A 15,196-nucleotide genomic window follows, 5' to 3' on the forward strand; every position below is an offset into this window, starting at 1 on the left:
AGATGCGAAGACTCAATGGCCAATCGACTTTGTATTATTCCCTCGGTTGAAGAGATCAAAGGCATTGTCTTCAGCTTGCCAAAGAACAAGGCTCCGGGTCCCGATGGTTTCACCACAGAGTTCTTCTGCACTGCTTGGAATGTCGTAGGTTCTGATTTGGTTAATGCTGTTCAGGATTTTTTCCGAAATCCGGGGATGCTCCGTCAGTTGAATACAACGGTTATTGCTCTTATCCCGAAGACCCCAGGCGCGGCAACCCTTGCTGAGTTCAGACCAATCTCTCTTTGCAACACGGTTTATAAGGTGATATCAACAATTCTGAGTGAAAGATTAAAACTGTTTACACCTCTAGCAGTCCAAAGGAATCAAGTGGGGTTTGTACAAGGTCGGCTGCTGTGCGAGAATGTCTTATTGGCAGCTGAGCTAGTTCATGATTTCAACAAGCCCGGAGAGAGAACTCGCGGCTGTTTGCAAATTGACATCACCAAGGCCTATGACAACGTCGACTGGAGGTTTCTATTGAATATTCTAAGGGCCTTTGAATTGCCGGAAGTTTTCATTGAATGGATCCGTTTGTGTTATTCCACTCCCTATTATTCGGTTTGTTTAAATGGAGAACTGGCGGGATTCTTCCCGGGGAAGAAAGGTCTTAGGCAGGGGGACTCAGTTTCTTCTTCTCTCTTTGTTTTAGTTATGGACATCCTGTCTAAGAAGCTTGACCAGGCCGCCTTGACAAATCAGTTCACTCTACATCCTCGCTGTTCTAGTCCACTCATTTCACATTTAAGCTTCGCTGATGACATGTTGATTTTTTTCGATGGATCAGAAACATCCTTATCTGCGATCATCGATACTCTATCTGATTTTCACAGAGTTTCTGGTCTGGGACTCAGTCTACCAAAGTCGTGTCTCTTCGTGGATGGAGGGAACATCACCTTCGCTCGGTCGCTTGCAGGACGATTTGGAATATCGCAAGGGTCTCTCCCGGTAAGATATCTCGGTTTGCCTCTAATGCCTCACAAGCTAAGACCTAGGGACTATCAGCCTCTCCTGGACAAAGTTAGAGCTAGAATAAATTCTTGGACAGTTAAGAGATTATCTTTTGCGGGTCGACTTCAGCTGCTGCAATCTGTCCTATATGGAATCTTCAATTTTTGGGCAGCTATTTTCCCACTTCCACAAACTTGTATCGACTCTTTAGAGAGAATGTGCAATGCTTTTCTTTGGAATGGTACTCCGGACTCAGCACGAGGTGCAAAGGTTTCCTGGGAGTCGGTTTGTACACCAAAGAAATCAGGTGGCTTGGGACTAAGAAGAATGGCAGATTCGAACCAGGTTTACGGACTTAAGTTAATATGGCTTATTTTTGCTGCCAATGGATCCTTGTGGGTAGCGTGGGTGAAGGAACACTTAATAGGAAACAGAATGTTTTGGGACGCGGACTTTCAGAATATTGGATCATGGCTTTGGAGATCGCTTATGAAGCTCAGGCCTACAGCTCGCCCATTCTTGGTCTGCAATGTTAGATCCGGCTCAACTGCTCTTTTTTGGCACGACAATTGGACAGGACTCGGACCTCTATTCGAATTGTGTGGAGCCTCAGGTCCTATGGTCTCAGGTATAGGATACATGGATTCAGTTTCTATGGCATCAACTTCTAATGGATGGCGCCTTCCAAGGGGTCGCCATCCTATAAACCATTTCCTTCGGGATTGCCTTTCAACTGTATCCTATGACCTGGACCCATTAGCCCAAGACTTCTTTCAATGGAAACATTCACCTGACTCTTCTCCAGGAGACTTCTCTACCACAAAGACATGGGCATCTCTACACCCGAGCCCTCCGCATGTTCCCTGGTTCAAATCTGTCTGGTTCAGCTCTAATATCCCAAAGCATGCCTTCACGGCATGGATTGCAACCAGAAACAGATTACCTACAAGGGATAGGCTGATAACTTGGGGAATGGCTGTGCCAAGCTCATGCCTCCTCTGCGACCGGGCTAATGAATCACGATCACACTTGTTCTTTGATTGTCTTGTATCTGCAGAGGTTTGGTCGTCCTTCTTCACTCATCCCACACTTCATCCGCCTCACTCTTTTGATGGTATTCTCACATGGGTTTTAACAGCCTCTTCACATCCCAAAGTTAAATTTATTTGCAAGCTTCTACTTCAGGCAGTATGCTATGTCATTTGGCGTGAAAGGAACCTGAGATTGCATAACCAAACAAGCAGATCAGCCCACCTCCTTATCAAGGAAATTCAAGTGATCATGAAAGCAAAACTTACAGGAATGGACCGCAGACCAGTTCAACCAACCCAACGCTCTCAATCTTTTCAGGAGTCTCATCTTGTTACTTGGTTTACGTACTTCCAGCCGTAACGACGTCTCAACTTTATTGCTTTAACGCTTTCGTTCACATGTGTCTTTTTAAAAAATTTATTTGTTTTCTGTAAAAAAAAAAAAAAAAAAAAAAAAAACAAGTCATCTCCAAAGGTCCCAAACTAAAACTCATCAATATAGTTAAGGTTTTGTTGCCTCAAGGTGGATTACATATAGACTAGTAGTCTCTACAGTAATAGAACTATACATTCCCACCGTGACTTTTATGATTTTGTACCTCATTTGGTTTCTCAAATCCATCATATCTAATAACATATACATTAACACAATTATAACTTTCATCTTGTAATATTTGTGTAGGTAAAAATGTTAAGTTTATCTAATTTTAGATATTTATAAAACATATAATGACAGACTAGTAGTAGAAAACACAAACATCAACAGAACATCATAACAAATTACGAACAATAACAAATGATTGGAACATTTGATATCTGGGGGGGCGTTTGAGGAGAAGGTAGACAAGAAGGCAGGACTAGGATGGACAATAAAGTTGACAGCATGGTTTGCTCACAACAAGAAGACAGTGAGCAACGTAGCTTCCCCTTTGATAGCAGAAGGACTCGCTCTAAGAGAAGCCCTGAAGCATTGCATAACTAATGGACTGGACTCCATCCGTATGGAGTCTGACTCCTCCCAACTGATTAGGGCCATAACCCGACATGAGCCACTAACGGAGCTGCACGGTGTCATGTCGGACATATCCAACCTGAGTTCCTCCCCATCTTTGTCTGTCTCCTTTTTTTGGATTTCTAGGAACGAAAACCTTGTTGCTGATTCTCTAGCTAAAGGTGCTTTATGTATGGTTGAGGCTTTTATGGCCCTTGCCTAACAGTTTCAATGAAAGTTAATGCAAGTTGTGTTAAAAAAAAAACAAATGATTGGAACGAAGACAAACACAATTCTCACATTAAAGTAGTTACAGAACGAGACGGGTTAGGAACAATAGTGGCTCTGGGAAGAGGCAGTAGAAGCATCTAATTCTAGCCAGAGCCAGTCTTAGAAATATATGGGCTAGAAATCAAAAATAATTATTAGGCTTATTAGATTCGAACTCATGATTTCATCAAGCTAACAATGGTACAATTATCAAGTAGGATGAAGGAAGTTTTGACACAAAGGCGGTCAGATTATTACTTAATATTTTGCGGCCGGAAGCATGGGCTTGGCCCGCTTCTGTTCAAGGCCAGTTCTGTTTCCAGCTATTATAAAGCATAAATATTTTTTTTTTTTAAGTAATCAACGGCTCAGATGGTTAAAGTAGCTTATGTTTCACTCTAAAATAGCAAATTTAAACCAACTAGACATCCATTATTGATTTTGTGCTTCGAGTCTAAATTTTTAGGAAGTTTTCAGAACCGGGCTGGTAAGAACCAAGCTACTCCAGAACTAGACGAAAAACTGAATAGTTACCGCAAGCGATCGAAAGAAAGACCACCATAAAACAATGAATACTACAGCTCCTATACCTGACTGATAACCCAACGCTCCCGATTGACACTGAGACAAGTGCCATCTTCTAATAGTTCTTCACATCAAACAACATTCTTAATTATCACTTTTGTCAATGAAGTAGCATGCAAATACCGGGAGATTATGTCTCGGTATACTAAAGATCTTGCTTCACATGATAACAAACTCTACTCTTAATCTTGCTTGTGACCCCATACGTCTATAGTTTCTTCACAAAGAAGCTTTACCTCCGAAAATCAGACAAGGCTAACAAAGAAAGCTTATCTTCTCTAAATAGTCCGAACATATTATTTTTTTTTTTTGGTCAGAAAAATTATGATATTTGGATAGAACTAAAATTACGTGGCAGTTTTGCTGGTGACCTGGATTAAAAACAAAATTGATAAAAAACAAATTAAGAGAAACAGAGTGCGAGTAATGTTATCAGATCAGATAAAGTAAGTCACAACCGTCCTCCGTGGCTCGCCGTCGCCGTTGAGATGACCACCGTCGAGTTAAATCCGTTCCCGTCTCGCTCCGTTTTCCTCGGCGTAGACGTCGGAACCGGAAGCGCCCGAGCCGGTTTACCCTTCTCCCCCTTTTAATCGTCAATACTGAGAATCGTGTAGTTCGATCAAAATCCATAAAGATCGATCCTTTATGTATAATCCTTGAATGGGTTTTGTAATTCGACCTCTGTTGTATCGGAACAAGTCACTTGAATCTGTTTAACGTCTCAAAGTTGTATTCTTTCTTATAGGTTTGTTTGATGAAAGTGGAAAGCTTCTAGGTTCTTCTAGTAGCCCTATACAGATTTGGAAAGATGGAGACTGTGTTGAGGTAAGACTTACTTTGTGTTCGAGCTGATGTTAAACTCTGATTAGTTGATGTTTTGGAACAGCAATCTTCAACGGATATATGGCACGCGGTTTGTGCAGCTGTGAGAGCTGCTTGCTCTCTTGCGAATGTTTCTGATGTTGAAGTTAAAGGAATAGGCTTTGCTGCCACCTGCTCTCTCGGTTTGTACTTTGTTAGCATCTGAGACTTAGATGAGGGGAGAAGGTTAACAAGTAACGTTTGTTATTGTCTTTGCAGTGGCGGTTGATGCTGAGGGGTCTCCTGTGACTGTCTCTTGGAGTGGTGATTCGAGAAGGAACATTATTGTTTGGATGGACCATAGAGCTGTGAAGCAGGCGGAGAGAATCAACTCGTTTAACTCTCCAGTGTTGCAGTACTGTGGCGGCGGTGTTTCTCCAGAGATGGAGCCACCCAAAGTAGGTGGAAGTTTCTTGACTTTGTTTCTGTTTGTTTGAGCATGATGAAGATTATCTTTCCTTTTGCAGTTACTATGGGTGAAAGAGAATCTCCAGGAGTCTTGGTCAATGGTGTATAAGTGGATGGACCTGAGTGATTGGCTCTCCTTCAGGTGCCTGCTCTGTTAAACCTTTTGGTCCTCTTGAATCTTTGCATTTTTCTGATTCCTTTTTGTTTCCCTCTTAGAGCTACTGGAGATGATACACGTAGCTTGTGCACCACGGTATGTAAATGGACGTATCTTGGTCATGCACATATGCAGCAGCAGATGACTGAGAAGGCTTCTCGTGACATGGAAGCTTGTGGGTGGGATGATGAGTTCTGGGAAGAGATTGGCTTAGGCGATCTTGTAGATGGTCACCATGCTAAGATCGGTATGCATATTTTTTTTTTGTTAGAAATGATCTAAGAGGAATTGTGAAACCTCCTTAGCTTTTAGTTTGTATTAATTGTTAATTAGGGAGAAGTGTGGCTTTCCCTGGGCATCCACTTGGTAACGGACTAACCGCAACAGCTGCTAAGGCAAGTACTTAACAATCTTTGGTTTATATTATCATTTCAATTACAGTTTTTTTTTTTTTGATTCTTAGGAACTGGGTCTGTTGGCTGGAACACCTGTCGGGACATCACTCATTGATGCTCATGCAGGTGGTGTTGGGGTCATGGAAAGTAAATCAGATTCAGACTCATTGAAGAAAGGTACTCTTTTGCTATTATAGTCTAAGGTAACGTGGTATGTTAGTCTCTAAAGAGTTGTTATTTTTTTTAGATTCGGATGTGGATACCTTATGCACTCGAATGGTTTTAGTATGTGGCACATCAACGTGCCATATGGCTGTTTCACGTGAAAAGCTTTTTATTCCTGGCGTGTGGGGGCCTTTCTGGTCAGGTACATTCTCGTTTAGTCTCTCTCTCTATCCTTTTTTTCTAATTTTGATAGATGAAATCTCACTCTGGTTTATTCTCTGTAGCTGTGGTACCGGAGTATTGGCTAACGGAAGGAGGACAGAGTGCGACTGGGGCTTTACTTGATCACATAATCGAAAACCATGTTGCTTCTCCTCGTCTTGCAAATCAAGCTGCTTCCCAGAGTATCAAACCTTCCCACATTTTTTTACCTTCTCTTTTCACTTCTGTTGAGAAAAACATTGGTTGAATGCTATTAGGCATGTGGGTTTGGGTTATTCGGTTTTTGGTTAGTTCGGTTTGTCATAAATCTTACCGGATTAACCCGAAATAAAGTTCGGTATTCTGTTAGTTCGATTTTTTGAAAATCCTACGGAAGTTTTTGATTGCGGTTAGATTTTGGTTTAATTTTGTTAAAATTTCTGATAAATTCGGTTAGTTTGGTTCAAAATTTGATTTGTTCGGTTTGGGGTTTAGTATGGTTTGGATATAGTTTTAAGAAAACCAATGTAACCGATTGCCTAACCAAAAACCAATTTTTTTTATTAAAAACTACAAACAGAACTTCTAACCAAACTAACCAAAAATTTCGGCGGGTTCAGACAAAATCCCAGGCCTAAATGCTATTGTCTTGGTCTCTTGCAGAAGTTTCTGTGTTTGAACTTCTAAACAACATCTTAAAATCGATGGCGCAAGAAGATACAAGTTCTCCGTTTGTAGCTGCTCTTACCTCAGAGATGCATATCCTTCCTGACTTTCACGGAAACAGGTGAATGAAGTAGAAAGCACTGCTCTGTTTCTTAGCTTTATTGACTCAAAGCTGTGTTACAGGTCTCCCGTTGCAGACCCAAATTCGAAAGGAGTGGTATTTGGAATGACTCTTGACACATCAGAGAAGCAGCTAGCTCTTCTATACTTAGCCACAGTACAGGGGATTGCTTATGGCACACGTCACATTGTAGAGCATTGCAATGCCCATGGCCACAAAGTAAGTTTTCTTCACACTCCGTTCTGTAGACATTCACTTCCATGGCCTCATGTTTCTCTCTCTTTGTATTTGATATTAGATCGACACACTGCTTGCTTGTGGAGGCCTTTCAAAGAACCCATTGTTCATCCAAGAACATGCAGACATCGTTGGTATATAGTACTAACTACTAACCACACCCTTTGTTATCACTTATTCTATAATCAAAATGGAATCTCATTGGATGGATCTATTTGGCAGGTTGTCCGATTATTCTACCACGAGAAAGTGAGTCTGTTCTTCTAGGAGCAGCCATTCTTGGAGCAGTTGCTGCCAAGAGCTACCCTAGTCTCCATGATGCTATGAAAGCTTTGAACGCAGCTGGACAAGTATGCATGGTTATCTAACTTCATCGCCTTTTCATGCATTGATCATGTTGTTTATGCAGTCACTTGTTATTTAATTTCAGGTTGTTCATCCATCATCAGACCCTAAGGTTAAGAAGTATCACGATGCAAAATACCGCATCTTCCGTGACCTCTACGAACAGCAATTGTCTCACCGTTCCATCATCACCCAAGCTCTTTCCTAGTGTTCATCTTTCTTTGCTATTTATACAATTTATAAAATTTGGTATTTGTACAATTACTCTTTTCTCTATCAATAACTAATATAATATATAGATTAAGGTGAAATGTAACAAAAGGTACTACAGTTTATTTGTTTTAATCTTCTTAGTTTTTAGTACGTTTTCAACTAATTGATTAATTTCTAAATATTTAAAAGAATTGATTTATTGGTTTTTGAAGTTTTCAGTATTCCTCAATAGTTGTGGTCAAAATAAAATTATGGTATTTTATAGGAATCTTATACTAACAGCTATTTAAAAAAGGAATAATTATCATCTTTTTTTTGAAACACAGAATAATTATCATCTATCTGAAATAATATTATACTATTAACGAAAGTTCGTTACTGTCCTCCATAAATCTTTTGCCCCAAGATTTTTTTGGGGGTGGCCGGTCTATAATATATATACTATATGCATTATATATTGATTAAGCATATATAAACTACTATAATACATGCTTAATTGCTCACAAAATCTAAGAGTTCAGAACAAAATTCAAATGTGGCTATCATAATCGAACATGTACACCACTTATCATAGAGTTGACACTTTCGTCCGTAAAACCTTATTTTACTATTTAAATATCATTAAAAACCCATAGAACAATATTCTCTTCACGATTTTATAAGGTTATATAAAACCAAGCAAACACCATTAGTTCAACCTTCACCCGCGATGGCTCCTCCTAAACACATTAATGGTGTTTCGGTTGCAGTCGCGGCTCTCATACTACTTGTAGCATGTTTTCATTGCGTTGATGCAAACTATCAACAACAATTCATGGCTCCACAAAACGCAGCGAGAGCTCGTTTGAGACTCAGGCCGCTAATATGGGACGCCAAACTAGCCCGTTACGCGCAATGGTGGGCCAACCAGAGACGTGGTGACTGCGCCTTGATACATTCTAACGGACCATACGGTGAGAATCTATTCTGGGGCTCAGGCAATAGATGGAGCCCGGCTCAAGCAGCCAATGGATGGTTGTCGGAAGCAAGGAGCTATAACTATTACTCTAACTCGTGTCGGGCCGAGATGTGTGGCCATTACACGCAGATTGTGTGGAAGAGCACGCAGAGGATTGGTTGTGCTCATGTGATCTGTAATGGTGGAGGTGGCGTGTTATTGGCGTGCAGTTATGATCCACCGGGAAACTTTCTTGGTAGGAGACCTTATTGAGTATGATTTATTTGTATATCTTGAGAAACTCATACCAAAAGAGGTTGTTCTTGCGTTTCTAACTCTTATTCTTTTTGTATACAAATGTTATTTTTAATTGGTTCAAGTTGGAAAAGCCCACAACGTTTGTTTTCCGACGTTTTCTTATGTATTTTTCTGTGAGGGACATTTCTTTTGGTTAACAAGACTAACTAAGAGATTCAAATCTCATCAAAATATTTTAACCTAAGTCGGTAAACGAAAACAAGAAAAGTTATCATAAGAATATTTGTGTGTTTATATATATTTTCCTCTAACTTCTTTTTTTATTAATCATAAAATATCTAATAAATTAAACTGATGAAAACACATAGACCTATTATTATCTCATCTTTATAAAGCGCACAATAGCAAATGGTATATGGTTTTATAGACCAGTGGTGATAAAGAGGCTCTAAAATTTCACAAAATCTTATAATTCGTGTAGTTTATTATGTTATATTCTAATATATTATAATTGATCAAACTTAATACTTATAAATATTTTTTTAAACAACAATTTTACTACCCAGCTCTCCCGCAATATACACATTTACATGGATAATTATATATACACATCTATTATGGATAAGATTCTCTGCAATAGCACGATAAATAACTATACAGTCTATACTTGTAGCATTGTGAAAACTCCCTAAATTTTATATCCATGAACTTAAATTTTAGTCAGAATTTTTATATATCTAAAAATGTAGAACCATGTATACATAAAAAACAAATTCAAACTGGACTTTTCTATATTTCAGTTATATAAGATGGTGAGTTATTTTAGTTTCGTGTCTTGAAACCAACATAACTATTCTCAAGAATTTAATAAATCAATATGCTTATTCAAATCATTCTTGTTATTGGTTAGGCATCCTTTTCTAACCATAAATAAATTTTGGTAGCTTTCTAATTAATCTTAGTTTGGATCTTTAGTGAAAAATATATAAGATGTGTAGATTAGCATATAGTGATGTTAATGGTATCTAACCAAAAAAGTGATATATAATAGGTAGGGAAAAGAAAAGAAGCATTTAGTTATTGGAAGACTACCAAAAGGTTGTGGACGGTTGTCGTGAAAGAGAGAAAAGTAGACATGTAATCATGTACATATTCACAATTTTCATAATGTCAAAGTCTTGAAACCGCGTCCAAAGAATTAATTGACGAGTCAGCGAAAAAAAATACAAGTTTTACAGTTAAGTTGTTTGATTCGACATTTACGAATGAAATCAAATGATATAATTCTTTACCGAATTTTTTCAAACAATAAGGGGAAAAGAAAACATCATGCAAAAGCCATGTGATTCGTGATTTCATTGATTTGGAAGTACCGATACATAATTGGTCGGCATATGATATGAATCCAAATAAGGGTAAGTTAGGTTCGAAGCTTTAGCTCAATATTAATTTTCATTTTTCAGGTAGCCTAATTAAAAGGTGGAGAGTATGAAGATTTAGCTTTTGATTTAGAATATTATATTTAGGAAATTTGTGAAGTTATTAAAGCCAGATTTGGCTCATAACTCTTACGTGAACAGTGGTCAAACTGTCAAAGCTGCTTATAGCCATCATCATTTGGCAGTCAAGTTTTTTTTTTTTTTTTTTTTGGTTAAATTGTAAATATCATTAATCAAAATGAAGGTTCGGTTACAACCAAAATTGCAACTAGATTTTGCTTTACAGCCAATTTGAATCTTTAGAGCCGCAAAAAGTTTAAAAAAGCTCCAAAGACACAGAGAGATTAACTCAAAGCTTACCAACGATGGTGTACTTTGAAGTCAATAGACAATTTTAGGACAGGAGACATCAATATTAAAACTCCCTAACCAAGCGCTTCTTGACAACTAGCGTTAACCGGACCGTCAAGAGAATAGCTATAGGCAAGTTCAGTCAAGCATTCACCGAGGTGGCTCAAGCAGGCATCGACAGAGGCGGCTGGCTCCCGCTCCTGAGCTCCACTAGAGGAGGAATAAGCTGACAAACAGGCCCAAGCTAACACAGCAGAAAAACTAAAATGAAGACCTGATGCAACGTCGGGGGAAGTAAGTTACGGTCAAGCGCAGCCGGTAAATGCAAGCTCCCCATCCGGCTACACGACACAGAGGATGCGTCAGAGACATCAAGGAGACAAAGAAGTTTCTGTGGGAGCTTGGAAGAAGGGAAGTGAAGCACGGAAGGAGAGTGAATCTCCTTAAAATCAAGCGACTGAACCGAAAAAATGGAGACTTCGCCTTGGGAGCAGGTGACGTCGCCATAGGGTTGTCCTCACACCTTTAGGAGTCGACATCGAGAGCAGCAAAGAGAGCCAGCCAATCTTCTACAGGTACGCTAGGTTGACGTCTCACGACCTAAGGAACAGAGGTTCTCGGAACGGTGAGCCTCGGCACCGTCGTTACTCCAAAACGGAGAAGAGAAGCTCTGACGAGACCTTAAGAAAACGAGTCCAGCAAGATGCACGGGTACAAGCCGTGCCGATGAGGGGAGGCAGAGGCAGCGACGCTTCACCATCCTTTCCGGCTAGGGCGAGATCAGATCTGACCCAGATCTGCTCCGATTGAAAGCAGAGACCAAAAATCTAAAGGCTCCTTAAACTCCTTGAAGAGACCTACTCCTCGCCGATGCTCCAGAGAGGCTACACACACGTGTAACACTCGATTAGATTCACATCATAGTGAAAATCCAGAAGCACCAAACAAAGAGGAGGAGGAAAAGGCAAGGATGCTAAGGGAGAGGCTCGAACACGTGACAGACGGGGTGGCGACCGGAGCTAGGTAGCTTCCGGCCACCGGAAACCAGAACGTGGCGGCTTGAAATTAGGGTAAGGAGAGTTGGGGGGGGAGAGACTCTAGAGAGAAAACTCTCTCTCTTGTTTTTAAGCTTTCGTGTTGGATGGCAGTCATGTTTCAACTCTTAGTATCATGTGAGTTCGCTCTTTAATCCTATATATATGCATAATGGATTATTAGTATCATGTGAGTTCGCTCTTTAATCTTATGACACTTCTAAACATAGTGTCCTAATTCCCAACCCCAGTTGATTTAAACTACCACACAAAAATGTCCATTTTTCAGCTTTCGTGAGAGTTAAGAGTTTGCAATCAAGTTTCAACTCTTAACTCTCACGAAAGCTGAAAAATGGACATTTTTGTGTGGTAGTTCTAAATCAACTGGGGTTGGGAATTGGGACACTATGTTTAGAAGTGTCATAGGATTAAAGAGCGAACTCACATGATACTAATATTCCATTATGCATATATATATATCCAAGTTTTGAACATGTTGTTGACATATAAACTATTCCTGATCATAAAAATGTATAAAACATAACAATGTAGCTAAGGATGTTTTTATACAAATAACTGTGGTATCATGTGACATTTGAATCACTCAAAGTACACTTAAGAATTTGTATTTACTAGTATAAGGAAGAAAAGTGAGCCATCCATGTCGTTCGGCCCTACCAATAATGAACTTAATGTTGGGGGGGGGGGGGGGGGGGGGGGGGGTTAGTTGAGATTTGAAAATGGTCTTTATGTGACAGGTGCATTTTTTTTCTTTTATTTGGCTATGATCACTCATCGCAAATTTTGATTTGGCTATGATCACTGGAGCATCAAATATTTTGTACTTAGTCAAAAAAATATTTTTCCTACGGGAGAGGCCTTTTAATTTATATGTGAGATATGATCATCGTTGTATTAATTATCTTAGTGTAATGATTTATTTGGATCATTCGGGAAATAAGCTTAATTTCATTGTGTTATACTAGTAATCAACGACTCTGATAGTATATGTTTATAATTTTAGATGAAAAATAATACGATAAAATATAATTTTGCTCGGTGATAGTCAAATAAAAAGTATAACACCATCTTCAATATATATATTTTTTAATTTCAAATGAAGTAATTTTGTAATTGAATTGAGTTTATTTCAATCCTACTCTATTATTGGAGTAAAAATGAAGCATTTTAGAGTAAACATGAAACTTTTTGGAATAAAAATAAAACATTCTGGAATAAAAATGGAGCATTTTAGAGTAAAAATGGAGCAATGAATATAAAAAGTTACCTCATTTACAGAATAAATTTATGTTTATTCCATTATATAGTGAAACATTGAGTGGGTTATAATATTTATTATTCTAATTTTTTAAAAAGTAAATTGTGGAATGGGATTAGAAATATTCTAACTCGTTAAAATGAAAACATAATAAAGCGAATAACTGCAATCGCCATTTCATATCTATTTATTTTCATGCTTTTTTGAACAAATATGTTTTGTCGGAGGAAATAAATAAAGGCTTTTGTTTTGCCACCATCGTGGAATAATAATGGGGTTTTGAGCAGTGATAGTTTTATTCTTAACCTATGTAGTGGGGACTTCTCGGAAATGTCTAAAATAGGTGAACAAAAAAGATTCCATGAAATAAATGTTTTCGTGATCGATATTTCTTATTAAAGTTCACGCTAAATGATTAACTAGCATGAAATAAAAACTAACAGCTAGTATTAGTTATGTTCATCTACCAAAACTATAAACTAAGTCTAATTTTATTTATTTACATTTTAGGCTATAAAATCATACAAACAATTATATATATATATATTTCAAGGGCCTATAAAACATTTGTTATTAATCTTATCAAGATCAATATAACCATTTTAGAGCGGGCTTTGTGATCCAGTGGTAGTGGACGGACCTTGGATACAAACACATTTCGGGTTCGATCCTCCTGCTGCGGAAACTAAGTCATATTGTCCTACTTACCACAGCTGCGGATACGTCCGTATGAAAATCTGGGAAAAGGTCTGTCGTGGATTGCACCTCTCATCCGGAGATTAGGTCTGTGTCTTTAATAGATCCGGATTTAACCCTTATTTCTTAAAAAAAAAAATATTACCATTTTAATAGTGCATACATTTCTTAATACACAATAAAAAGTTACCACTGGATTTGAAGTAGGATGACCAATATTTTCTAGTTGAATCATAATGATAGGTGATTTTTTTAACACTGGTCAAATCATCGATTACACTACTGTACAATATCTATTCTATTATGGTATTAAAGTAGAAAATTTGAATTGTGATAAATATACATATGTAAATGTGTAAATACATTTCTCAACACGATAAACGTCATTTCAGAAAGAAAAAAATTCTTAATAGAAACAAAACGAAAACGTTATATGTTGATTAGTATTAATACTTTTCAACGTTCTATTTCATTAGTATTCGGGTGTTTGCGAATTTATGAATCATAACTTTTCACAAGCGAAAATTAAATTAAATGCGCCTTCTAATAATATAATTTTAATATATTCCTTTAAAGAACTTTTTTTCATTGGTCCATGATCGTGGGTGCCTTATGAAAAAAGAAATCCTAATTAAAAAATAACTGTTGCTCCTTTAAAACTAAACTAGATTTTGACCCGCGCTTTCAAAACGCGGGTTTATTTTTGTTTTTCTTTCAATTGACAAATATTTAGTAAATGTCACATTTTCATATATTTGTGCTTTATTTTATAAAAGACTTAAAATTTTTATCTTTATTTATCGTATTTCATTTTAAATGACTATTTATGTTTAAAAAATTAAATTTTATTTTTTTAATGAATTAAGTTGGTATAACTCTGATAAATTAATTTTATTATGTGGTTAATATTTTAATTAAAAAAAATTATATACTTTTAATAAAGATTTATACTTTTCAATAAAAATTCAATTATTTTTATGAATGCTTAAATTATATTAAGAAAAAAAAATTAAGGATAGTTGAAAAAAAATTATTTGAACTTGGACTCAATGGCCCAAAGGAAAAAAAATGTGAGAATTGGATCTGATTTCTTAATCGGCCCAAATGGCCCAAGAGAGATCTGATGTGGGCTTGATAAAAAAAACCCAATATAGATGTGTTATTAAAATTACTTGATTACCCTTAATGAAACATGCAATGTTAGTAAAGAAAGGACACGCTAAGGTAATTTTTAAAATAGGATCCTACTTTAATAGTATAGAAGTAGACTTTTTTGGGAGTTCCCAACGCGTCAAACAGAATTCAACTTATCATGATGAATGTATTATTGATTGCATACCTTAGTCAGTAGCATTTTATTGGTGTACAATATTATGGTGAAATCAAATTAATCTGAATTTTAGCACAAGAGGTAAAATCTAGAAGAAAAAACATAATCTCTCTGTTTTATATAAAGTGTCATTTTAGCATTTTTTTATTGTTACAAAAAAATGTTATTTTAAAATTTCAATGCAACTTTCAGCTTAAAATTAATTATAAATGCATTGATTTTATTAATAATTT

The 15,196-nt window shown here is 37.3% G+C and overlaps 2 protein-coding genes across 2 annotated transcripts; both read left to right on the forward strand.

Moving 5' to 3' along the window:
* Nucleotides 1–4,144: 4,144 nt before the first annotated feature.
* LOC103861951 (FGGY carbohydrate kinase domain-containing protein) lies at nt 4,145–7,802 on the forward strand. Its single transcript, XM_009139662.3, has 15 exons — nt 4,145–4,437; nt 4,616–4,695; nt 4,757–4,874; nt 4,951–5,129; nt 5,199–5,281; nt 5,356–5,543; nt 5,630–5,691; nt 5,760–5,868; nt 5,939–6,058; nt 6,141–6,260; nt 6,721–6,844; nt 6,907–7,063; nt 7,143–7,215; nt 7,304–7,431; nt 7,512–7,802. The coding sequence occupies exons 1-15, from the start codon at nt 4,356–4,358 to the stop codon at nt 7,632–7,634; spliced, it is 1,746 nt and encodes a 581-aa protein (XP_009137910.1). The 5' UTR covers nt 4,145–4,355; the 3' UTR covers nt 7,635–7,802.
* A 230-nt stretch (nt 7,803–8,032) lies between these two features.
* On the forward strand, nt 8,033–9,059 carry LOC103861953 (pathogenesis-related protein PR-1). Its single transcript, XM_009139663.3, has one exon. The coding sequence runs from the start codon at nt 8,349–8,351 to the stop codon at nt 8,847–8,849; it is 501 nt and encodes a 166-aa protein (XP_009137911.1). The 5' UTR covers nt 8,033–8,348; the 3' UTR covers nt 8,850–9,059.
* Nucleotides 9,060–15,196: the final 6,137 nt, after the last annotated feature.

The sequence above is a fragment of the Brassica rapa genome, chromosome A03 (assembly GCF_000309985.2).
Source record: "Brassica rapa cultivar Chiifu-401-42 chromosome A03, CAAS_Brap_v3.01, whole genome shotgun sequence".
Classification (NCBI taxonomy): Eukaryota; Viridiplantae; Streptophyta; class Magnoliopsida; order Brassicales; family Brassicaceae; genus Brassica; species Brassica rapa.